This window comes from Anabas testudineus, chromosome 4 (assembly GCF_900324465.2).
Source record: "Anabas testudineus chromosome 4, fAnaTes1.2, whole genome shotgun sequence".
Taxonomy (NCBI): domain Eukaryota; kingdom Metazoa; phylum Chordata; class Actinopteri; order Anabantiformes; family Anabantidae; genus Anabas; species Anabas testudineus.
This window is the reverse complement of record NC_046613.1, coordinates 6702462-6727762: the sequence shown is the minus strand read 5'-3', so window position 1 is coordinate 6727762 and position 25301 is coordinate 6702462. Positions and strand designations below refer to the sequence as shown.

Sequence of the window (25301 nt, the reverse complement as noted above, 5' to 3'; positions counted from 1 at the left end):
AGCAGCACATACAGGCACATACACAGGAGACAAGAATCAATACACAGAGAAGAGTTTTGTTCCACTGCCACCTTTCCTGTGATAAATAGTCCCTTTCAGGTGCAAATGATGCATAGAGGTATTGTTCTCCCATCAAAGCTGAGCATGTCGTTCAAGCAGTGCAGCAAGCAGTCCTTTCACAGAGCTATTGCATCCACATCAGCCATCTTTTTGTCTTCTAACACACAGAAAACATCACCATCACGTCTGTCTATGACAAATGAAAGTAATGCACATTATAAATAAGGTTAGATGTTTAATAAGTTAAAACATTGAAAATTTACTTGTAATCCATCTTTACGTTTACAGCAAAAAACAACCTTTTTTGCTTGAGTAAAAGTCTGATTTTTTTTTTATTGATATTTAGATTGAGTTCTTCATTCTAAAAGTGATCTTAAATATTGTTCAGCTGGAAATGCACCTTGAGGAGTAGGTTTCTGTAGACCTTACTTTATTTAATATATATACAGTGGCAAGAAAAAGGATGTGAACCTTTTGGAATTTCATGGTTTTTAATTAATTTGTTATAAAATGTCATTTGATCTTCATCTAAGTCAAGAGTTTTAACACATATGTACCGATCAAGAATTGTTGATTTACATAAAGATGGATTACAAAGTAATGTCAAAGACTTTAGAAATTCACCAGTCTGCAGTTAGGCAAAAAAACTACAAATGGAGACACTTTGGGACTGTGGCTACTTTACAAAAAAGGGGACGGCCAGTCAAAATGACCCTAAGAACACAACAAACACTCATTAACAATTTAAAGAAGCAACCTAGAGTGGCAGCCAGAGATTTGAAGTAACTGGCCAACATCTGTGTTCATGAGTCTACAGTACGTTAAACATTGACCAAACAGGGTGCTTACCGAAAAGGACATTGATGAATGCCTGAAGTTTGCCAAAGAGCACATTGACACTCCACAGCAGTATTGGCAAAATGTTTTTTATGGACTGATGAAACTATATTGAATTATTTGTAAAGAACACAGCACTACATTTGGCATAAAAAGGGCCAATCATATCATCATGAATACATCATCCCAATCAGAAGTATTTATGTTGGAGGAAACATCATGATTTGGGATCATGATCTAGATAGATAAATAGAGAGAGAGATTTGGGGATACGTGCTGTGTTAATGTTTTGGTAAATCTACATATTTCCTTTGATGTGGAGCATTACTTGAACAACTATGTGAACCCTTGGGAGCAATAACCTCAACCAGGCGCTGGATAGTGTAGTGTAGTGGCAAGCTCGCCGCCCTCTGTGCGAGAGACTGGGGTTTGAATCCCAGCTTTGGCCTATCTCCATTAGGGGTCCTTAGGCAAGACCTCTTTATGAGTACCTTGTATCTCACTTGTAAGTCAATTTGGATAAAAGAGTCTGCAAAAGGACTAAATGTAATGTAGATGAGCAGAAACCACTCTTATATGTGTATGGTGTTTATGAAGCTACTGCCAACAGTCAGCTATCTTTCCCCATTTCCATTTTTATGCTTATATAAATGTCTGGTAACCAGCTGCTGGCCATAGCGTAATGTTTACTGAATAGACATGAGAGGAGTATCAATCTTCCCATAACTGTTGGCAAGAAAGCAAATAAGCAGCTTTTCCAAAAATATTAAGCTACTCCTAGATATACAGTAGGTGCTAACTGTAAATAGTATACTACTGACTTGCTGTGTATAGATGTGCATACATATTTACATACCATACGCCACAACACTTTGGTAATAATGTACTACACAGAAGTGAGGTATACACAGTAGTGTATGGTGTAATTGTGTATTGTGTACTACAGTTAGGCAGCAAGTATGGACAGTGTTAACACAGTGCCATGTCGTCATGTCACTCACATAAGGTGATCAGCACAGCAGAAATCTGCAAATCTAGCACATTAGCAAAGCATCACAAGCTCCATCCCATCAACCTCAATGTGTCCATGTGTTATTCATTACTACTCTGCCCCAATCTCCCTCATCTGACTTACAAACACACCCACCATAAATAAAATCTCACTCACTTTATCCCACACACAGCCTCGGTCACCAAACCAACATGTGCATCATGACGTCTATGAATAAATCAACTTCTCTATTTTGAACAAGGACACGAAAAAAGAGGCTCTCGAGCTGCCCGATGTTTCAGCCTAATAACCACCACATACTGTACAATACAAGTTATGCTAATAAGGTCATTCATTAATTAGCAACTATATCTACTGTATGTCTTACCATTAAGAGGCTATCACAGGTCCCAGAGAAAACAAACCTTATTAATATGCAAATATTCTGCTTCAAACTCTCATTAGATTATGTATATGGCTGCCTATAGAAGGTGCCCTTGGTGTAACAATGAAGTTCACATCATAACATTTTTACTGTAACAATGGCATCAGTTATGAATATGTCCACTATCATGGTACTGGGGCAAAAAGAAAAGTGGCATTTCAATCTATTTTTACTTTATCCTCTACTTTTACTACTCTCTCTGTTTTCTACCCCATGTGAAGGTCTCTTGTCAGAAGCCTGCATGCTATGAGAAGACAGTTACTCTGACCAAAGAGCCATATGACTCCCTGGGAATGACTGTGGCTGGGGGCATGTCAAGCCGAGGGTGGGACCTCCCCATCTATGTCACAAATGTGGACCCTGACGGAGTGGTGGGTCAGGAGGGCTCTATTCGCAAAGGTAAAATTAATCACTAATCAACTTGATGTGTATTTTATAAACACCAGCACACTCAATCTTCAAATGATCAGAATATTACTCATATTTTTACTACAAGAGATGTCATGTTCAGTGCTTTAGTACAATTAATTACTAATTTAAGTGAATGGAATATTGGTTTTGTGTGGTAGTCACAGACTGCTGTGGAGGCAGTCTCATTGATTTGGTTATGAATCATTTGCATATATAACACATGGGGAGATTGATGAACACTCAAGACTCATGTTTCATTAAGAAGGTTATTCATCTAGCAGAAAACTCAGTAGTGCTGCTATGGTTCAATGCTTTCTAAATTGGCTCCAATACACCTAAACAAAAACACAAACAAACTCTAACATAACGGTGCTCAGGACTTAATGTGCTCCAGACAAGAATTTGTGCAGTACTTAATTAGTTTGCCATATCAAATCAGTCAGCTCTGAAATGGAGACAAACATGGAGTGGCACAATTGGATGTAATAGAGGCAGCCTTGATAGCCTATAATGCAGGTGAAGACATGGGAGTGAGAGATGTTAGTCCCTTCTACTGATTCCAGCATGTCCATCTTAAAACATAACCAAGTGCCTGAGGCTCTGTTTATGAGTGAATGAAAGCAATGCTGTGATAGAGCACAGCAGTATCGTCCAGACTTAATAGAAAGAGAAGTAAACGGTCTGTCCTGTGCATTGTTTCACGGTGTACACTACTGTATTCATATGGGACATAGTTGCAGCAGCTGTCTCTGTTGTTGTGGTTATGAAACATGTTTGTGTATTGTAATAGACCATTGATTTGTATTTGCATATTCTCGCAGGGCAAACATGCCCTTTGAGTCGCTTACTAGCAAGCTGGACCATGCTGTCTGTTTTTCTTTGCACCACTTTCATCACTGATAGGCTTTTTAGCGCACAGGTGGCATTTGGTTGCCATCCCTTTGTGTTTAAGCAGAGAGGTTGTTGAATATTAAATAGGCAGATGATGAGTCCCTGCTCTGTGAGGTCTTTTCAAAAAAATATAATCAAGGCAGCAACCCTGGGTAGATAATGAGCTGTGCTGTCCACTGTTCTCCCTATTAGGTGACATCTTGCTAAGCGTGAACGGGGTGGATTTGACAGGAGTGACGCGAGGCGAGGCTGTGGCCAACTTGAAGAACACCTCCTCTCCTGTTTTGCTCAAGGTCTTGGAGATGCGTCCCCCTGAAGAAAGCCTGCAAGAGTGCATGTTACCACCCTGTCTCACTTCCTCACCCACGGATAGCACCAAGAGCCCAGTGCCCAATGACGATTACTCCCCACTGTGGGTGTCATGGCTACAGCTACCCAGGTGAGCACCCTATTGCTATATACACTTCTAATACATTTCTACACACACACACACACACACACACTGGTCCTTCTGACCTCTGCCAGCCAGTGCCAACTGAAATTCTGACAGAGCCAGCTGGGAGAGGATGCTCATTATACTTTCTAAACTAACTTTTCAGTTTAAATATTCACCGTTATATCAGTAGGAGCTCAAACGATTAAAAACTTTCTGTCACACTGTAACATATGGATTTATGTTACTACAGTGAGTTGCCATGGAGACTTTGGTGCACTGACAGCAATAAATAAAATAAAAATTAAAGTCATATAAAAATGTGGCTTTCCTTGAACAGTGAATTGATTAGGAGACAGTATTCAAGTCAGTCCTTCAGTCAAAGAGCTGCCTTTTTCTGGTGCACAGGGTTGGTTTCAGTAATCTAGCTTCTGAACACATACTCAGTATACAGTACAGTGCAGTATACACTGTAATTGAAAGATGCAGCTGAGAGATTAGTGTTTTTAATCTCCCCTTTGGCTCATGCAGGCATCTCTACTGCTGCAAAGACATTGTGCTACGACGGAGCACTTCGGGCAGCCTAGGCTTCAGTATCGTGGGAGGTCAGGAGGAGGTCAACTGCAATCAATCCTTTTTTATCCGTTCCATTGTGGAGGGGACGCCAGCCTACAATGATGGCAGGATAAGGTATTTTAGCCTATGTGTAAAAATGTGTTTCTCTGTTTATACCAACAACTGCTCTGTAACGTATGTCGACCCATACGGGTAAGACATGTAAACAGCGGTAGCACTTCAAAGCATATTTTTAATTGGTCATCTCTGTGTAGGTGTGGGGACATCTTGCTTGAGGTCAACGGGAAGAGTACATGGGGGATGACCCACACAGCTTTGGTGCGCCTTCTGAAAGAGCTTCGGGGCAAAATCACTCTGACCATTGTATCCTGGCCAGGCAGTCTCCTGTAGCAGTTCCCCAAGCCATCCAGCACTGCTTTCAGTGGCACTGACCAAGGAATGTGTAAGGCTAATCTTTAGACTAGCTGACCAGCCCAAGCTTGCTGTGTGGAGGAAGCGTAGAATAGTGCGGTAGCTCTGTGGATGTCTCACTTCTGATGGACAGCTGAGAGTTTACAAAGGGACAAACAATAGACTGGATCATTACCAGAGGTTAACTTGCCCCTCTAAAGAACACTGACCTAAAGTAGGAGGATCCAGGGACTGAGCCACTTCTAACTAGGATGTTGCGCGTTATCTGTTTGGAGGACTTTCTCTCAGTCATTCTCTGGCACAGCATCCAGTGAGTGGAGTGGGTGGATCAAGAGGAAATACAACACGTTGCCAATTCCAGTAGTTATATAATAAGGTATGAATTAAGTTGGACTCACATTTCTTTATTGTAAATGTTGGATGTCTAAAAAAAGTACTGATCTAAGCACTTGTAATACGTTTCTTTTGTTTGTTTGTGATATGGCCTTTAAATATAGGCTCCATTCTGTTTGTACTGACAGTGGTTGTCATCTTTGTCCATTGATCTGACGACACATTGCCAAGTAGTAGTCTTTGTTGAGGTTTGTTTCTTTTATTTCAGAAGCTATGGAAAATTTATCAAACCACTGGCAAGAAAAAAGTATATTAAAAAATAAAAGATCAATGTGTTAAGAACATGTTAAAAATATTTAAATAGGTGACATTGTGGAGGCCTTACTAATTTTCTTACTTTTAAGAAAAAAATACTGTCTTGGTTTCTATGTATCAGTAGATGGTCTGGGGCCCGTCTACTGTGGTTCTGTCTGTCACGCTTTGGCCTGTGTAATATATCTGATGGTTCAGTTGGTTAAATGATCAATAAAGTTGTTGAAAAACAGTTTTGCCTCAGCTCAATAAAAACAACCCTAAAGTCTGATGTAACATAAAGATTTTGTTATTACATATGCATAAAATTATGTCTCTCAAATAAAATGATACACACATTTTCAGATGCAACATACCGTAAGATGCCACAGTGTAGTTCTTCACATTAAAGACTGGGAAACTGAAAGTCAGTCAGGTTTTATTTTTCCTCATTGTCAGAGGAGAAGATCTTGTTTGTCATATTATCCTTCCCATTTCTCTTTTTGTGACTCTGTCTGTTTTGACTTTTCCTGTCCTCACCATCGTCCCTTCCACTCCTACTCCTGCTGCTGTTTAAGACATGAGTGAGAAATAATTACATGACAGTTCTCTTTGTTTTTCTTTTTAAGTGCCTGAGTGTGTCTCTGTTTGACCTGCATGAAGATTGCTGCCATTTCTCGCTGTTACGCCTCCTCCCTCTGCTCCATTCTTCTTTTTCTCCATTGTCTCCTTCAAAACTGTGACGTCTGTGCCCTTGCTCCACAGTGTCCCTGTGCCTCGTGTGCTCCTCTCCACTGAAAAATGCCATACACACATGCAGAGTATTTATTTTCCATTTGTTATTGATATAACTGTAGTTTATTTCATTGGCAAAAACGCAAAGGGGAAAATGGTTCCTTGGCCACAGAATTGAGACTGCTGTCCTTTATTCTCTTCTCTAAGTCACAACTCAAGGGACCAAAACCTTAGACACAGTGCCTGCTGTGTGTCTGTCTGATCTTTTGTAGCCTAGACCTACAGTAACAAAGAGCCCGACACTAGACTTACAGCATGTCTCGTATTAAAGCCAGGCATCCATGCAGCAGTATCTTCTAAGCTAAAATAAACTATTATTCACTTTAGAGCCTACAGAGCAGTGAGACCACAACATTGATCAGTCATTACCTTTTTCCCCTTCATATGTCCACCCCCATGACCATGAAGAGAATAGGCAAATTTCACCAAAACACCTAAAACTTAAATATCACATGCACAAATAGTCATATTTCAAACTACTGAACAGTGTAGTGGTTCTAAAAGTGAAAGCAGCAGTACCCTGTTGTGCCTTGAAGGATAAAGTTTTATAATAATACTTTCTCTCTAATCTCTCTCTAATACTTTTATATATACAACATATAGATGTTGTAAGTGTCATATGCTTTTTTGGAACACACAAATCTATAACGTTAGGTATAACCCTAAACCCCAGTAAATGTTTGTCTCAATAAATACTGCTCTGTGTATCTTGCTCAGTGAAAACTACATCAATCAATGTGCAAACATGTTTCTATTGCTAGCAAACATCTGAGTCTGGCGTTGGCAAATATGAAAAGTGAGGAGAATAACAGTTCTGCATGTAGAATTTCCGACAAACATCTTACCAAAGATGCTATTGTTAAATTCAGCACATACATATCTACTTGCCTGTGTAATGAGAATTAGTTCCTTTACAAGAGTAACACCAGCGTTTATTCTTGAATTTGGAATGTATAATAAAATCATTTTTTAAAAACACAGTTGTTTTTCTCTCTCTTATACTCCCTTATCTCAACACACCACGCTATGGCACAGTTTGTGGTTTGTAATTTTAGAATAATTGACCTGACCTTTAAGAATTATCACAATTAAGATATTTCTCCAGGAGGTCCAGGAAAAGTACAGATACAGCATTGCACTGCTAACACAGACACTCACTCACACATGGCTGTAGTAATTATTACCATTCACTTGCTAAACACAGAAAAGAGGGAGAACCTTTAGAGGCAGAGTTATTGCAAGTACAAAGCTAAACATGTTTAATATTTGGAGACAACTCTTGTTTTAGCAACAGGGATTAGGACCTAAGGCCCATATTTGTTCTTGCTCAGAGCCATTTGCTCTAACACAGAAACCGCCTCACATACTGTAACACCAAAAACACAGTCAAACAGTTCCCAAGGAGACAGTAAGACTAAATTATAACATGGAAGCCTCAGGATTTGGTTTTTCACATTTTATAATTTTATTCATGAGTAGTGCCTGGGCCTGTCAGTAACACAGATTCCACAGAATGTCTGTGCCTACCACACTCTGTCCCTGCAGTGATTTCACAGAGAAACCCAGATGATTCAATGAGTCTCACTGTAGATACGAAACACAGTTTGCGATTGACAAAATTAAATATGAAAGTAATATCAACAAAATATCCCAACTGCAAATGGAAAAATAGAATGTAATGTCTGATGACTCACGGAGCAGGAGATGTTATTATTTCAGCTCAATTATGGCGGAGTATTTGGTTACCAAAAGAAACATTAGAGAGCCAATGTACGGTAGTTTGGTGTTCAGCAATAAACTGGGTTTTCTATAAAGATGACTATTCTTTAACACAAATAATATAACCCAACTAACTATGTAAACTAACTAACTATGTAAATACACTGTGTTGTTTACTGACATACTATAAGAGACCAAATAACAAACTGTAACATTTTATTAAGCTAAATCTTCATTTTAGAAATACAAGCAGAATCCCTCACCTGCTCCTTATCTTACTCACTACAATGGCAATTTTGTAGCAAAACGGTCTTTACATTTCTAAAGGCCTGGTCACACTAGAAAAATACAGGAAAACAATTAACCCGTGTCTTTGTTTAATATTTTTTTGTATCTAATATACAAGTATTTTGATTTAGTGACTGATCTTACAGTCATTAGATCAACAAACCCCTCCGGGCTGATGGCCTTGGCACATGTCAGCTAGTAAATTGTCCAGACAGCTTGCCCTGCGGTCAAGACAAAATTTGCTGGTGAAAGTTCAACACATTTGGTCTCTTATAGTATGTCAACACAGTTGAACTTGACCTGAAAAGCATGTGGCAGTTAAATCCCACTAAACGACACAATGTGAGTGTATTGGAGTGAACTGGATTCACCACATGATTTCACTGCTTTAAAATAGCTTACTGGTGTGACAGGATATGCAGCAACTGCAGCAACACCGCACCTTTCAATTGTTTGGACATTAAAAGGAAGTTTACATGTGCTCCCTTGGAACTGTCTCACATAATCTTAGTATTAAACCTGAGGGTTTATCACTTGATTACTGCTGGACTGAGTGTGACTCAACCACAGAAACCATCATCAGAAGAAAACCGGTCGCCACTGAAACCAAGTGAGTCTCGGTTTCAGTGGTGATTAGATTATGCCAATGTAATTCAAAAGTGAAATATAAAAGTAAATACTCTGATCTGTAACAACAATACTTACTTTTTCTTATTGAATTAGATTATGCCAATGCCAATAAGTTTGCTCCAGATAGAACAAACATGCTTCTTAAAAGTTGTTATTTCCGTAGGAGAGTGAGTGTTTAATCAAACAAAACTGGAGGTTCAGGCCAGTTGAAATCTACAAAACAAAAGAAGTGGAAACTGTAGATAAGTCCGTAAGGAACAAAAACATGTTTTGAAAAGATAAGTGTGAATTGCCCTTGGGAAGCAAGCTTTAAAAGTGTCACGTGTCACAAAGTGGGATAACTGTATGTAAAGTTAAAATTGAAAGGGACGCTGTGTGTTTAACAAAAAAGATAGACAGTAGAACTGAATGAAGGGACACTGACAATTTCACTGACAAAGTAGTATGACCTGGAAAAAAATTTAAGGAAGAAAGACAAAAAATTCAGGGCTAAAAAAATGATGGAATGAAAATAAAAACAGGTGTAGGGAGAAGACTGTACAGGTTCCAAGAAAGACCCTGAAGCCAGGATAAAGGTGGCATGAGACACAAAAGCAGCTGAGGAAAATCGTGTGAAAGACAGGTTTTGCTGTACCCATCTGCCTATGGTAGAAGGAAAGTGGCAATTTGGATCATGCTATGCCTCCTAAATCAAAAACAAAACCTGAAACAGATACAGGGCTGTTCCTCCAAATCACAAGGCTGCCATCGAAGTTGCACTGAGGATTCTTTCTCAAAACAACAGGCAAGATGTATGAAACTTATGAAACTGTTATTCTCCAAATGTTTTCAGCTAAGGAAGGAAATAACTCTATTGTGCATACATGCAGATTGAATGAGGCTCTTACTGTTCACTGCTGCAAATGTGTTTGTGGCTGTAAAATGTTATTGCTATGCTTTTGCTGTTCTGAATTAGCAGAGCCCTAATTTTATTCCACTGCATTGTATTACAGCTGCCTTTTTTCAATTATCAGTTCCTGTTCCATATTCAGTCAGCTAAATTCAATTCAGTTCAATTTTATTTGTATAGTGCGTACAAAGTATAATGGTATACAGAATTATATAGAAAACCCAACAATCCCATTTGAGCAAGCACTAGGCAACAGTAGAGAGGACAAACTCTCTTTAGAGGAAGAAACCTCCAGCAGGGGATGAGTGGAAAGAGGAGAGAGCTAAACCCTTTGTTAACACTGAAACTAGCCCTACAGCATTTTCTAATGAAGCTTTTTAGTTTAAGCAGGAAGACAATTATCAATTTAATTTGCACATCACACTGGGACTTCCACTCAATTACTATCCATTGAACTCACTGGATTATATGTGCAAGCATATGTGTGAACCGATAATCAAACTCACTGAAGAAAACTGTGTGAACCAGTGCCATGTGTAAGAAATGAACCTAAGCAAAAAGAGGATATTGCGTATTGCTGTTGTCTATGTCAGAATGTGCATATGTGCACATGAAAGACATGATGAAAGAGACTGCCAGCTGGATAGACAAGAGGTACATCTATCATCTAGAGATGAAATTTACAGTCAGTCAAGTGTTGACCAAATGGGCAACCAGCAACTCAGCCTGCACCCATTTAGAAAGTCACAGGGGAAGCAAAAGAGACGTAACTTGTTTAGAGTATATCCATGGGTGAAAAGAGTGTTAGGCTCATGAAATCTATTAGTGGTGGTGCTAAATCTAAAGCATGTGGTCAAAACCACAGCTGATAACCACTTGCTGATGCCTTGAGGCTGCCCAGCCACACTCTGGCCACATGCTAAGATGTGACTCAGCGCAGGGCATGTGGGCTACCAAGCACAGCTCCTACATCAGCAGCACAAATGTGCTAAGTAACACTCACACACTGACCTCACCAATGAGGGTGGCTAGCAACAAAGCTCTCGCAGGCTCCATCTGTTTCTCTCTCACACATACACACTACAGTACCCACACACACGAACACAATGACAATGAATCTCGCCCGTTCCCGTCTAAAAATAGACCTGAGCACAGTCATAAATCAATGTAACAGAAAACATGTAACATTTGAGGATGTGTGTGACATTCACATTGTGAAGTCTGATCAAGTGACCAGAATGTAGGGCAACCACATCAACAGAGCCCAGAAGGTGTGAGCAGTACACACTGGACTCATGGCCATAGCAATATTCCCTCGTGACTGTGACATTAGAACAAATCTATGATGTGAATAGCCAATCCTCCTGTGCATTCCCTGTGTGTCTGTCACACACATGTGATTCTGGTACTTTCTATCTTCTGCAGTTAGCCTACAGCTTCAGCAGCTGTCCCCATGTCCCACTTCCCTTATTTGACCTACAAGACCTGAGTCTGCATCTAGCTTCAGTTTGTCGTTTTTGCTTTTTTGCACAAATTTCCATAGTAATTAATAGTGAAGCTCCAACATATACTGACACAGTGATTCATTACTGTCAATGTTATTACAGGTTGTGCAACCGCAGATAGAGGTTGGTAAATTAGTCCAAATTTCAGTTGTACTGCATGTAGTTTTAACTAGTTAAAGAGAATAGGCAGTCACAACCCAATGATTGAGTTCCAACTCAATTTATGCACAGTGTTTTTTTTTTGTCAAGAGCCCTCCTACCTAAGATGTACAGGTTTTATTGAAAAATACTTTATCACAGTGTAATGTCAAACTAACCCTTTCATACACAATGAGCTTCAGATCAGCTAAGGGGTATGTGAGGAGGAGGAAAACTATCCTATTGTGTATTTTGGCTGGCAGCTGCCCGAGTTGATAATAATTAAATAGACATTTGGCTACTGGTCAACACTGAGTGTGCAGAGAAAATGTAGGGCAAAATCTGGTTTGTGCATACATGTGACCACAAGTGTTTGAGTACACATACAGTCTGTAGGGTAGTAGGGCACTATGTGAAATTTGGAGTAGAAGTGAGATTGACTGTTATCATCCATGAGCCACATGGAGGACCACCCAAGCACCATGCAGAGGAGCATACACTCAATTATTTCCTGGCAGTACTTGGCAAATACAGCCTGTTATTCCCTCATTTAGAATTTAGACTGGACCCTGGCCCCTGGCTCACTGCACCAGAATGACTAAAATAGCTCTGCATATGCTGCAAATAATTTCTCCTGGCCTTGCAATAGTCTTGATTTCTGTCACAATAGTCTTAGGCTCTTTTGCAATAGTGTGCATTTCTTCACAACAGCTGTGCATTTTCTCACAATAGCCACAGCAGTTCATCTTATAACCATCAGCTGGAGATATGAGATAAAAAGTTTCCATATAACCTTTGCCAAGTTATACGGAAACGATTTAACACAAAAAGAAGAAAGAAAACTGAGTCACATGCCAACGCTACAGAGTTAAATTATTCAGAGAATTGTTCATGGCAAATCAAAAACAACCCATTTCTGAGTACAATTTATTTCTGTCCACGTGTCTACAAAGCTTGATTACACTGCCACTTGAGTTAGTCACTGTTACGCAGACTCCCAAACTAAGTGCCATCACATACAGTACCACATTAGTTTACAGTCATGCTGAAATACTACACAGCATTGATGCCAACATTGTAGTCTACAGTCCTGTTTTGTCTCATGTGGGTGCACGCATATTGAAAGAGGTCAAAATAGAATGGATACCTGGAACCAGAACCAATATATTGTGTGTTTTCTAATCCAGAGCAGACCACAGCTGCTCAGCAGACATTTACATTAATACATCCCACAATATGAGAGTGAAATGAGGAAAATGTGTGGGGAGAGAGTGCACCGTGTACTTGATCAATATTATATACACATGGAAAACAGACAATAGATAAACGGATGTAAGATCTGATGGTGAATATTTATAACATCAAGTCGCTAAGACCCACCTGTTGTGTGAAGAACAGCTCCATCTTTGTCTGTCTCTTCCTCTTTTACTGTTTTTTTCTTGGCCATGATCTCTGGATCTGTCTTTGTTACACTTTTCCTGTAATATGTAGTTTTCCCAGGCCTTAGCAGTGTTTGTCAGTCCAGTACTGTAGAGCTCAGTCCCTGGGATTAAACCATATACATTGGCAAGAAAAAGTATGTGAACCCTTTGGAATTTCATGGTTTTCTGAGTTCACATACATTTTCTCGTTTCTCGTACGTTTGCTCTACACAGGTGACTAAAGAGGACCATAAACAGCAATGACAAAGTATTTAGACCACCTTCTACCACTTAACATTGCTGTACTGCTTTTTTAAAATGTAATTATGATTAAATACTTCTGCATGTTATGCATATTTCAAATGGCATATTAAGAACATACATTGAATGATAAAACATAATATACAGCAAAGTGTGAATGGTATGACGTTATTTCTCTATTTAGAGTAAAATAAATGAACATTAAGAAGCGCTGAAAACTATAAAAATTCAAAAGGCTGTAATATACTTTTACAGTTTTCCTGTCCCCAGAAACAAGAAAATTGTTGGTACCCTTCCATTAGAAGAAAAAAAAAAAGAAAACCCCACGCTGGTCACTGAAATAACTTGAAACTGACAAAGGAAATCATAAGTAGAAATTTACTATAAATGAACTCATGAAAATCAGACAGACATGCATTTTTTAAAAACAAACAAATGAAATTGGCCTGCAGAGAAATTATGGTACCCCTAGAAAAGATGACCATAGGGACATGTTAAACTAAAGCTTGTCATCTTCACACTTGACTATTTAAAGGGTGAAAAGTAGTCACTGTGCTATTTGGCATCATGTGATGCACTGCACTGAACATGGACCATAGAAAGTTAAGGAGAGAGTTGACTCAGGAGATTAAAATAAGAAGAAATTATTGACAAACATGTTAAAGGTGAAGGGTGTAAGACCAGCGTGATGTTCCCGTGACTACTGTTGCACATATTATTCAGAAGTTTAAGGTCCACAGGACTCTAGCCACCCTTTCTGGATGGGGCAAGAGGATAACTGATGACAAATTGAAGTGACGGATAATACGAATCGTAACCAAAGAGTCCAGAACAACTTCTAAAGAAATTAGAGGTGAACTCCAAGGTCAAGGCACATCAGTGTCAGATCGCACCATCCGTCACTGTTAGAGCCAAAGTGGACTTTATAGAAGACAACGGAGGAGGACTCCACTGATGAAAGCAAATCATAGAAAAAAAAACAGAAAATGCATATTGACAAGCCACAAATGTTCTGCATAATGTTGTTTGGTCTCATAATAACCCAAATAATAATAATAATAATAATAATAATAATACCCCAAAACACAGCTAAAAACACCCAAGAATGGCTGAGGACAAATCACTAGTTTCATAAGTTTGATTTGTTAAGTGCTTCTGTTGAACTACAATTCATTATTAAAGTAATGTCTAATTTTCATGAGTTAACTTTTGTACATTTTTATTTATTATTACTTTTGTCAGTTTTGTGTTATTTCAGTGATCAATGTGGTGTTTTCGTTATTTAATGGTAGGGTACCAACAATTATCTTCACATCTCTATGTCAGCCAATACAATGGAATTATGAAATTCCAATGATGGTTGAATTCACTAGAAGAAAACAAACATCACTATCCCAGAATATTCAGGAGCATATTATATAGGCTGAAGCTGTTTTAATTAAAACTAATTTAAGTAACATGAATACTGGACTTATGCATAGACATTTTTACCTGATGAAAATCGGTTTTGTAAAGTTGAGGGATCATGGCACTCTCTACGGTGTCCACTGAAAAGCAAGGAACAAATATGGTTTGAATATAATGTTAGCTCATGCATAATATCTCTACATGACTCAAATGCAATACAGAAAAAAGTATGTTGCATACTGTTATTGCTTGTCTGACAGTATTTGGTGAAAATTTATTTAGTTCCATTCCTTTATACACATTTTATAGTATTTTATAGCATTCACGACTTTTCATAACTCTCCTCCAGACAGACTAGACTAGACCATTGTCATTCAACTTCAATGCTTAAAGACATTTATTTCAAGAAACCCCAAAAGAAATGGTGGGGGGGGGGCAGACAAAGTTACAGATGAATCAATCAGTAAAAAAGAAGTGGACTGGTCTGTAACACGATCAAAGCACTTCCAAATGCACAGCTGTGTTTTCCAAGTGTTTGAAGTGACTGGCTCATTGTCAAGGCTCAGTGTGAGCTCGCCAACCCATGAGGAGTGCATGAAGGGCATATTACTGATACTATCTGGACCTTCTGCCCATCCACGTGGCCTGGACCAATGCCCGCTTCCAATTGAAAACTTCCGATTGGGCTGAAGGTGAAATGTGTGTGCATGTGTGCAAGTTCATCCAATGGTACCGCTTTTGACCAGGTGTGAGTCCAAATACATAACTCCATAAATCTTGTAGTAAGCACATCCTTTATACCAGGTGCTATGCCAGCACTGACCTAGCCAGTCTTCACTGTCTAGAACTTTTATTCCCTTCTAACAGAGACACAGAGTAAGACAGAGCCTTGTTGGTGAATGGAGACAGAATGAGTGAATGGAAGTGTGAGTCTGAGTGAGTGAGCATGTGTCTGCAGGCACGGCTGTAACAGGGGGATAGTAACTGTGTGTTTAATGGGTCATCAAAGCTCTCTGTATACTCAGTTCTCACACCTTTTGGTCTCTGGGTTTCATCAACATAAACAATGATGACAGTAACTTCATCTGTAATGCAACACAAGTGCCTTTAATAGCCAATAATATTTATTATGGCTTTGACACCTCTGAGAGATGAATCTGGGACTCTTGCTACATTACAGTATAGGAGAATCAATGCAAAGGTCAGTGAATCAAAATTATTGGCAGTAGCAAATGTACTATTTTCAGATAGCTCATACTGATCTACTGATTTTCATGTTACTAGCAGATTTCCTAAAATATTTACAAATTGGTTTGTCACTTAGTTTGGACTATATCACAATAGTTATATATAGTGATATAGTTAATATTTTATCAGTTAAATTGAACATTGAGGTATCAGGGTCTTCCGGGGGTTATCAAATGTCTTCAACTCCACAATGTGTATTTTCACGGCATGTGTTTCCAGGATAATAGCCTTAGCAACTTGCGTGAGCTGCAAGTATGGCCAGGAGGTGTGTGGGGAGATAACTCTATCTGATATTTTGAATATGAATTTTTGTTTGTTTGACAAATACATCAGATTTAAAGTTTGACTGTACAGTATGTGAGAGTGTTTAAAACTGTTTAGTTTCAACACAGTACTTCTAATCTCCCTATAAAGGCATATCATTGAGAAATTTACAGAACTCTTGTTCAAATACTAAATATGGATAGTGGGAGCCCTGTGGGCCTTTGGCCCTCCACACAGCATAGGAAGCCAGGGCCTAGATCATGCCAGGAATACCTGCTGTTCTTAATATCCCCAAGAGAAAGGCTGAGCAGCAACAGTGAGGAAGGGACTATCTGTGTAGACGCTGCACATGTGTGTGTTATAGAAATGTTAAAAAGGAAATGATTCATAAATCGTATGGGAAATGGCTGGCAGAGTTCAGGAACAGTAAGTCCCTGAAGGATGTGAGGATTTGGCAGATGGACTAAGATGTGCGAAATCCCATCTTTGAGGACCAAATACAGAGTGAATTTAGGCACACGTGGACATAGCAAATTAGGAGAATAGGAAAGAGAAGGACTGAGAAAAGAGAAAAAAAGATGAAGGGGCAGGATGTTAGAGAGACAGACAAACAGAGAGATGGATTGAGACAAACTGGATACAGACAACATCCAAGGGAAACAAGCTGAGCAGCAAACAAAACTAGAGTGGAGCTGAATTCAGGGCCATGTAAGAAAATGAAGAAGAGCCTGCAGTGCAACGTGGCCCACTTGTGATCTAAGTGGTGTAAATTATAGCTGAAATGTGGGAGTTTGCAGACAGGTTGTGACATAGATCGGAAGAGGGGAGAGGGAGATGTCTTGGATACTGATAAACAGGAGGCTGGAGGCACAAACAAGGTTGCTGTCTTACTTTCTACCTTATTTGGCCATTGGTCCAGCTGCAAGATCAGCAACGGAGCATGTTGCACAGTGATAAAACAGATTCAGCTCTGAATAAAAACCAGTAATGTCAGAAAACACAAACATGGCTTGCCTTGCTGTGTCAAATAAGGGTCACTAGGTCTGTGTCAGAAATAGGAACAACATCTTTTTGTTTGTTTGTTTGTTTTAGGAATGAATACAACCTTATCTTAAAACATTCTGGAGAACAATCTAAACTTTTTTTTGCTGAATTTGTACCTATGTAAATGAATCAGTGACTCACCTGTCTAAAGTAGCAGTTGGGGAGGGGGGAGGGGGTCCTTTCCGGTACAGGAAGGCTACGTGGGAAAAAAGAAAGAGCCACATGACTCTTAATGAAGATTATTTAAACAATTAATCAATTCAGATTATTGACAGTGAGAATGTTTATCTATTTTTATAAGAAAAGATTTCAGGATTTCAAATAATGCAACTGCACCCAACCTGAAAATGTAAATGTGTTGAAGGAGCTTAGATAGCCACTTAATCTTCTTCAAAAGGAGATCATTAATCCAGACAGATCTGTGCCTCCACCCCATATATGACATGATGAGTTTGTACACATTGATGGTATATGTTTATGGTCCACACATGTTTTGGCCACCCTGTTTACATAAATGAGGGAGCCAAAACATTTGAACCATCTCCTAACATAATGCATTCCAGTGTGACTCTATCAACCACTATGACCTCAATAAGAAACATATAGTAGAAATATTATCTTTCTGACAGTTCCAACAAAAACTGAGAAACAGTTTTGAGAATAGGTAGAATTGGCAAAGGTGCTTTACCAGATTGCACTGAATTGTACAGGTGTACTTAAAATGGCTAGTGAGTGTGTATTTCTTTGAAGAGTCAAGGCAAGAAAAAACATTCACATCTGGTCACCATCCCCTTATTTCCATAAAGACCCCTAACGTGAGAGTGGCTCAGAGCAGTTTTCAACAACATAAGGAACACACAAAGTGGGTGAAACAAGAGCAAGGATAATAAGAGCTGTTGGAAGTTGAAAAGCTTGAAGCTTGAAAATAAAAAAAAGCACACTGGGCTCCCCCACTATGTAAATGAAATACAAAAACACAAGTCCCAGAGAGCTGAAAGTGCCTGAACTGCTCACTGTGGCAGATTGACCCGGCAAGGTCTTTGAGACCTCAGACACCTGGATGGCCAAAGGAAGACATATACACATATGAACTTCGAAACCCCAGAGAGGATTAATTACAACAAAGATGAAGTTGCTGTGTGTGTGATAGTTTAAAGAATAAGATGTTAATTTGAAAAACTGTAGGTTCAAGAGAATGTTTAAAGACAAGAAAATACACGTATTTGCTGACAGAACCAGCGCTTTACAGTGCTATGCAGTGTGTACTGCATATATAAACAGACACACGTGCACACATAGTCAACACCAGCTTGTCTGCACACATGCCATCAATGTTAGCGTGAGTGAGTAATTGTTTTTACCTGTGGTGATCCCAAGTGACTGTTTGATGAGGGCTGGAGTTCCATGCTTGGAAGCATATGAGAGCGCTAATGGCTGAGGGCTAATTGCCATTGATTGTGCTTGCATGGCTTTCTCTCGCTCATGTTAATGTTTCACAGAGCTATGGGCTGGAGGGATTTAGATGCAGTTGATATTTTACAAGACTTTATAAGATTTTATAAGACCACATGCTGCTGTTCTGCACTACAGCAGAGGCCTGAGTTTTCTTAGCTTAGATAAAGGCTACTGTATCTCACAGAAATGTGTGGTTTCAACAAGATGTGAGTGACAGCATCCTGTAAGCCCCCTGCCACTCACAAAAATCTTAGCAATTAGCTGCTGGTCAAATGTTTCCAGAAGAAATAGCTTTCTTAACTTCAAAACAATACAGGGACCAGAAATTCTGTTTTTCAAAATTCAATTAAAATGACCAATTCAATACGTGCAGTATATTTCATTTTCAATTGCTCTGATACCAGGGCATCTGCTGATAGTAAAGTAATTTCACAATTTGCACATCTGCTAAGGTATCTTAAGTCAATGTATCAAAGCCAAATGAAGGGGTGCTCACAAACAAGTCACCTACTAACCAACTGTAGAGGGCATCAGCTGCAGCACAGGGCAGCTGACAGTCTAACCTTTGTTGTGAGTTGTGCTGCAATTAAAGATAACAAAACTACAACCCTGCAAAACTACAATTACACTCTAAAATGTGCACCAATCTAACATACTTAGCATCTAATATGACCTCACTGAAAAACAAAAACAAACAAAAATGAATGTTCCTTCATTCCCCTCTGCTTCATTCCCTTGGGTTGGTCTGATCAGCACATTTTTGTGCCACAATCTGCTAGGCCAGCCCTTTTTTCTTTCTTTATCTTTTCTTTTTTTTTTTTTTTTTTTTTTTTTTTTTACCAAAGGCTATTTTTATCAAGTTATACATTTAAATCACAAAAAAGGCAGAGCATCTAAGTTAAAAAAAGGGGGAGTAGTCTAGATAAAAGCTACACAAGTACACTTCAAAGCTGAAGTAGACTGGTCAAAGCTGCAGTCTGCAGGATGTTGGATATTTTGGTTGTATTAGCAGCTCTGGCATGCTTGCCAGGCATTATAGGGTTCACAGGGGGGTGTGTGAAGGGTAAGAAGGGGGCCTAAGCCCATGTTTCTATTTTAGAACCTTTGAAGATGCACTCAGCTGTGTGCTCAAGCCAGGAAGCCTTCCAGGATTTCTGTCTGTTTCACTACAAAGACCAAAAAGAAGTGTAAGGACTGACAGCATTCTGTAGTGCCTGGACAGCAATTACTGTATATTCATATAGGATATATGTTGTGTTTAACACATAAGGACACAAAACATATATCCATACAGTGTCATGGAAGCACTCACACACACAAGTGCTTGCCAATGTTCACCTCTGTCCTTCAGCTCCACAGGATTATTTATTATGACACGTTTTGCAGCTTCACAAACACACACGCACATGGCCATACTGCCATCAGTCATTTGTGCAGCTGCATGATGCTGCATGATGTGACCCACAGGGGCTTCTCCTGGGGCTCTTTGCACCTGAAATCTCTGTATTGCTGCACATGTACACAAACATACCCCTTTGTGTCAGATGAGAATGTGCAACGGGGAAGGATGTTTATCTACTAAGTGTGTGTATTTTGTCAATAAGCACGTATATAAAGACAGCCAATGTGCTGGTATTTCACAGTGGTGTTGTAACTTACGTGGTGGACAGACATATGAAAAGAGAGAGCCGAAATTGGATGGAGGGGTTGGATGATAAGAAGTAATTCTATCTTCCTCAGAGGATATCTCAGTAGTCTGAAATGTGAACAGAGGTATTAATAGCTTCAGTGACTGTGTCTTTGTCTGTCATTCACTTAAACACACTACCTGAGTATTGTTTCCTTTCTCATCAAGACATCTGTGTCCTTCCACACTTCTGCTGCATCCAGGCCGTCCTCCAATAACATTAATCAAAGGACTTGACTCTCTGTTGAGCAGGTAATATGATAAACATTCTACAAATACATTACATCCATGCTAAATTAGTAATTTGATAGAAGGCTGAAAATCGAAGTGAACCTTTTTTAAATAAGTTCATTTTTAAATGATTGAAACTATATGCATGTGAATTTGATGTGCACATATATAACATTTTTAAAAACAACACATATGTTTGTTCTAATCTCACTCCACATATCCTTGCCACAACCTTGTACAGGTCCATTAATGCATTACACCTCCTTATCTGGGTCATCTTGCCTTCTTAACAAAACAATCCTCCTTTACAGTTCTAAATCCCTCCACCCCATCCCCAATATAGCATGCACACACAAACATACACATACACACACACATACCCACACACACACACCCACGAGCCACTAACCTCTTTCTGTCACTAGGACTTAATCAACAGTAGAGGAAAAACATACATAAAGAAGAAAATAACATCTACGTACATCACAACATTCATGTAACAGAAGCTCAACAGCAAAAAATGCTTGGAGCTCCTTATGTCTTATATGTTTACTTCACCTTGGAAATACACACCAAACAAAAACATTTAACATAATAGCTAGAAAAGAGATGTACATTCTAATTAGTTGTGAATTGAAAAATACGGGAAACACTGTGACTGTATCTTATTTACATCACAGTGGAATGGCTGTATTACATGGTATGCAACACCAGTGGATAACACCACACAAAGATCAACAAATGCAACAAGAGATTGCTTAAGCAAGCATCACATTTTCATACTCTTTGTTTATGAGATGTCTAAATCAAAGCCCCACTGAACAAACATCATCACATCACCTACTGGATGTATTTGTCTCTGACATACAGTGTATGACTTGCTGGTTTCTCTCTAGTCCACCTCTGTCACACAGGGAGAGGAAGATGCACAATGCCACATACTGTAATGTTGATATCCACATGACCTCCCCAAAGGGCAACTGCACTGATGTATGTGAGCATAATAAAAGAACGGATCTTTAATTAAGTGTCCAGTTCTGGCAGTCAGCATCAGCTGACAGTCAGGCCCACCAATGGACATTGTCAAAGATGATGTTTTGTATAGGAAAAAGCACTCAAAGTCATACAGTACAGCACCTGGTCCATAAATAGCAGCAAAATGCATGCCAGGATTGAATGTTTTTTTCCTAACATGTCAAGCATCTGCTGCTCATGAGCATATACATAAATGATGGCAGACTGTAACTGGGTTGTAAAGCACCATGGGGCCCAGCCTGACAGCCCTGTCTTCCACAAGGTTCTGCCTGATCTGCTGCTCAATGCTTCCCCTTAAATGCTTCCTGTGAATGTGAAGAGACTGGAAATATAGCAGCTTTGCAACATAATGTTGACCCATTTAGGTTTAGAAGGGTCTGACTTTTATATAACTACACTTGTTGTCAAATTAAATTCATGTAGACAGCAGAATGGCCTTTGCCAGAGTGTTATACTGTGAGTATTTTAATGTTGCAGCTGGTCTTAGTTATATTCATTTAACTATTTACTTTAATAACATAGATAGCAGATATCTTTCATTAGTTGCTTGTAACTTATAACTAATTTTTTGAACAAATCATTTTCACAGTATTCTTGATTCTATGAAAATTCACTTCAGTGTGTTTACCTCAACACTTTGTAAACCCTTGCCAATACAACCCTAATATGCTGAGCCCATCCTAGTATCACAGAAAACAGATGGCACCAGCCAGACAGTTGTTGTGCCACAAACAAACAGAAAGAGCCAGCTGCCAGTTTCTCCAGTCTTGGAGCTCCAACCTACAGCAGGCATGGGATATTGTGTGGAGTATTGAAGACACAGACAATGACAATAGGTAACAGAAAACACATTGTGTTACCAACCTGGAAGCTAGTGTGAATGAGCTGGCTGAGGAAGAATAAGCACAACAAAGCTGTTCTTCTCCATGCCTGTTGTGCCCCTTCTGGACCTGAGTGGAATAACAACTTGTTCTCACTCCTTATTTGCTCTCTAATCATCTCCAGTCACAATTTATCTCTAGTTAAAATTAAAACAAGAAACTAGCCAAGACAGAGTGCTTGCTCATGACTCAAGACTTCTGACTAAATCATATCAAGAATATCTTGTCTTACACTTTTTTGTTTTGTACTAGCTGCACGGAGTTTTGTCTGTTTCGTACAGTAGGTGTTCCAACTTTCCTCGTCAAACCCATAGTTAAAGTAATCTGAGATGTCAGCACCTTAAAGCAAAACAACATGCTCATCAACAAGTCTGCATAAAATCAGCTGCAATGAGTTTACATAGAGTGAAAACTGTGGAAAGAATTACTAACATCTACAAGTTTGAATATTACTACTTACCAGCTTTCCTCCAGGGCTTTTCCTCTATAGACTCAAGATTTACTTTCTGAACTGGTATTTCTTGCATATTATCCACTGCATCCATGTTTGATTCATTTGCAGTACTAACTGTAAACATTTTACAAAATTCTAGGTGTCAGAGACAGACAATTCACAGTTGTAAAAGGCAATGACATATAGATAAAAAAAAGACTATTAAGATTACTATTTAAGATTATTACACTGAGATTAAATGTCATAATAAGGCCAATACTCTAAGTTAATGGGACAGATGATGATAAACTTGTGCGTTTAAGGTGTGCTAGAATAAACACTTACCAACTGCATGCAAACTACTTTCAGAGTTAATTTTCCCTTGCACAGGGGAGTGCTCAGAGCTGCTAGGAAACAAAAGGCAAATACATGAGAACCACTAGTTACTTCCATCATGATGATAATAAGTAGAACTTTGGCATGAGCAGTTATCACCTAATTTCAAATGGTGCACTAATATATCACAAACAACAATGACAATACCTTCAAGGTATATTTTAACAGAGGTGGGTTCCTGACAAATTATACACATTCATATTATGCCCCACCGGCAAGCAGGACACAACAAAAAGCCAAAAAATGCAACATTATTTTGTCAAAAGATGGATAGCAAGGTCATAAAGTTTGTTTTCATACAAATTACATCACGGTGACACAAATGACACATATTCATCAGTGCTGCCATTTCCACTGTTTTCATCATCTTGAACAGCTTTCAAATTACCCTATAAAACTAAAGGAAATAATGGAAAGAACAATAACAACGACTGCATGTCAAAATGGATAAGGGTTAGTATGACAGATGCTGTCACAGAAACACACAATAATGAGAACTGCATCTATAAAATAGCTATATTAAGCTTGGTGCTTCATTCAGCTAACTCTTGCAGGGTCCAGCTACTGGCTATATTCCAACTTTAGCGCATTCATAGAGAGTTACAATATCGTATATTAAATAATTATAAAAAAGTATCTATTAGTATCTGAAGCTTTGGTTTGTGTTACAGTTACCTACTGTAATTTGCAGATTATGCTATATTTACTCTGAGCAAAAGAGACTAGGGATTGAAGGTGACTGATAAGATAGTGCTCCAGTCTGTGTCTGCTTACATCTCATTTGTCACTTCACAAATAAACACTGCTCACCTGGTAGCAGATTTAATTAGCATCAAAATACATCTTAATGTCACACATGGCTGCACAGTTCAAGCAGCACACACATCTTCATCGACATCACACACCTTTTGTGCACCTATAATGATCAGTGTTATTATTGGAGTGTGAAACGTGTATTAGCTATAACTGAATGCTTCATTACTCAAATGCAGTTTGTTCTTATTGGAAATGAGAATGCCACAACAGTTCATTTTGATTCTGTTCACCCTACACTAATTGGCTGTTAAACCTAAACCTTAAGTAGTATACATAAAAAAGAAATAAGATGAAAGGAGTATTTTCTTGAAATGTATGTGAAACTGTAAGGGCAGCCTGATATACAATACAATATCATTATTTCATCATGGTTATAGGAATGAGGATAATAAGTAGGCCTATCTAAATTGTGACATTTGATGACTAGTATGCATATGAAAATGGTTCTACCTTGGAAACAAAGTGGGACCACAAGCTTTTGTAAGACACATAATGCTCTATATATATATAGGTCATGTAACACTACATACCTGGATGAGCTTTGAGTGGCTTCCTCCATTTCCCTGTCATCTATAGTGTGCATCTCATAAATCACTGGAACAAACGCAACGTAACGTGAGTTTAATTTCACTGCTTCAGCAGTGTATGCTACAACTCACAGTTAGCCAGTTACCCGTTTAACTGACGCCAACTAGCGAACTACATCAACGTTAACATACAGCGGTTTTGTCCCTTTTTAAACTTACACTGATATATTTTTTTCTCTTCGTCATCTTCAACAGCAACTTTTGAGTCGGACTCAGAAGACATTGCATGTAGGCTACTTCAAACTGTGCAGTTCCAGCTAGACGTTGTGGAAATGTGGGACAGCTAGTTAGCAGACAGTCAGTCAGTCAATATCGAGTGTGTCTTTTGTTAAATATTATTTTCTAAGAATTCACTCCATTTTTTATCTCCTTTTTAAATACTAATGCCTAGAGACTTTCAAAAATTAACTAATAACTCTGTAACATTAGCACCTTCTGAGCATTTCTTCTGCCAGTTGTCCTCTGGATGCTGCTTATTGCCATAGTAACGAG

General features: G+C 38.9%; 2 protein-coding genes across 9 annotated transcripts in view; one reads left to right on the top strand and one right to left on the bottom strand.

Moving 5' to 3' along the window:
• lnx1 (ligand of numb-protein X 1) overlaps positions 1-5932 on the top strand; it is a 32185-nt gene extending 26253 nt beyond the window's left edge. For all 3 annotated transcript variants that reach the window (XM_026345834.1, XM_026345833.1, XM_026345835.1), the window contains 4 exons: positions 2555-2732; positions 3828-4074; positions 4600-4758; positions 4899-5932. In XM_026345834.1, coding sequence (XP_026201619.1) covers positions 2555-2732; positions 3828-4074; positions 4600-4758; positions 4899-5034 — 720 coding nt within the window. In that variant the 3' untranslated portion in view covers positions 5035-5932. The remainder of the gene's footprint in view (positions 1-2554; positions 2733-3827; positions 4075-4599; positions 4759-4898) is intronic.
• Positions 4-25301, bottom strand: fip1l1a (FIP1 like 1a (S. cerevisiae)). 6 transcript variants are annotated; one of them, XR_003297905.1, is made up of 15 exons: positions 25242-25301; positions 24969-25066; positions 24753-24816; positions 23356-23417; positions 23038-23145; positions 22810-22916; positions 22561-22646; positions 20569-20671; positions 20403-20499; positions 17430-17484; positions 14817-14872; positions 13024-13186; positions 6333-6473; positions 6057-6248; positions 4-250 (listed from the first exon to the last, which is right to left on the bottom strand). XR_003297905.1 is itself a non-coding variant. In XM_026345836.1 (14 exons), exons 2-14 carry the CDS (start codon positions 25030-25032, stop codon positions 6119-6121), a joined length of 1236 nt encoding a protein of 411 aa, XP_026201621.1. In that variant the 5' UTR covers positions 25033-25066; positions 25242-25301; the 3' UTR covers positions 5660-6118. The 6 variants fall into 6 exon arrangements, 3 of the variants coding, with proteins under 3 accessions (XP_026201621.1, XP_026201622.1, XP_026201623.1); XM_026345836.1 differs by lacking the exon at positions 4-250 and having other exon boundaries at positions 5660-6248; XM_026345837.1 differs by lacking the exon at positions 4-250 and having other exon boundaries at positions 5660-6248; positions 20572-20671.

Coding starts and splice junctions, on each gene's coding strand:
- fip1l1a (XM_026345836.1), bottom strand. CDS start 25,032: ATGTCTTCTGAGTCCGACTCAAAAGTTGCTGTTGAAGATGACGAAGAG. Junction 23,146..23,355: donor AAGTAGTTTGCATGCAGTTG/GTAAGTGTTTAT, acceptor AAATGTTTACAG/TTAGTACTGCAAATGAATCA. Junction 13,187..14,816: donor ACAAAACCGATTTTCATCAG/GTAAAAATGTCT, acceptor GTTTAATCCCAG/GGACTGAGCTCTACAGTACT.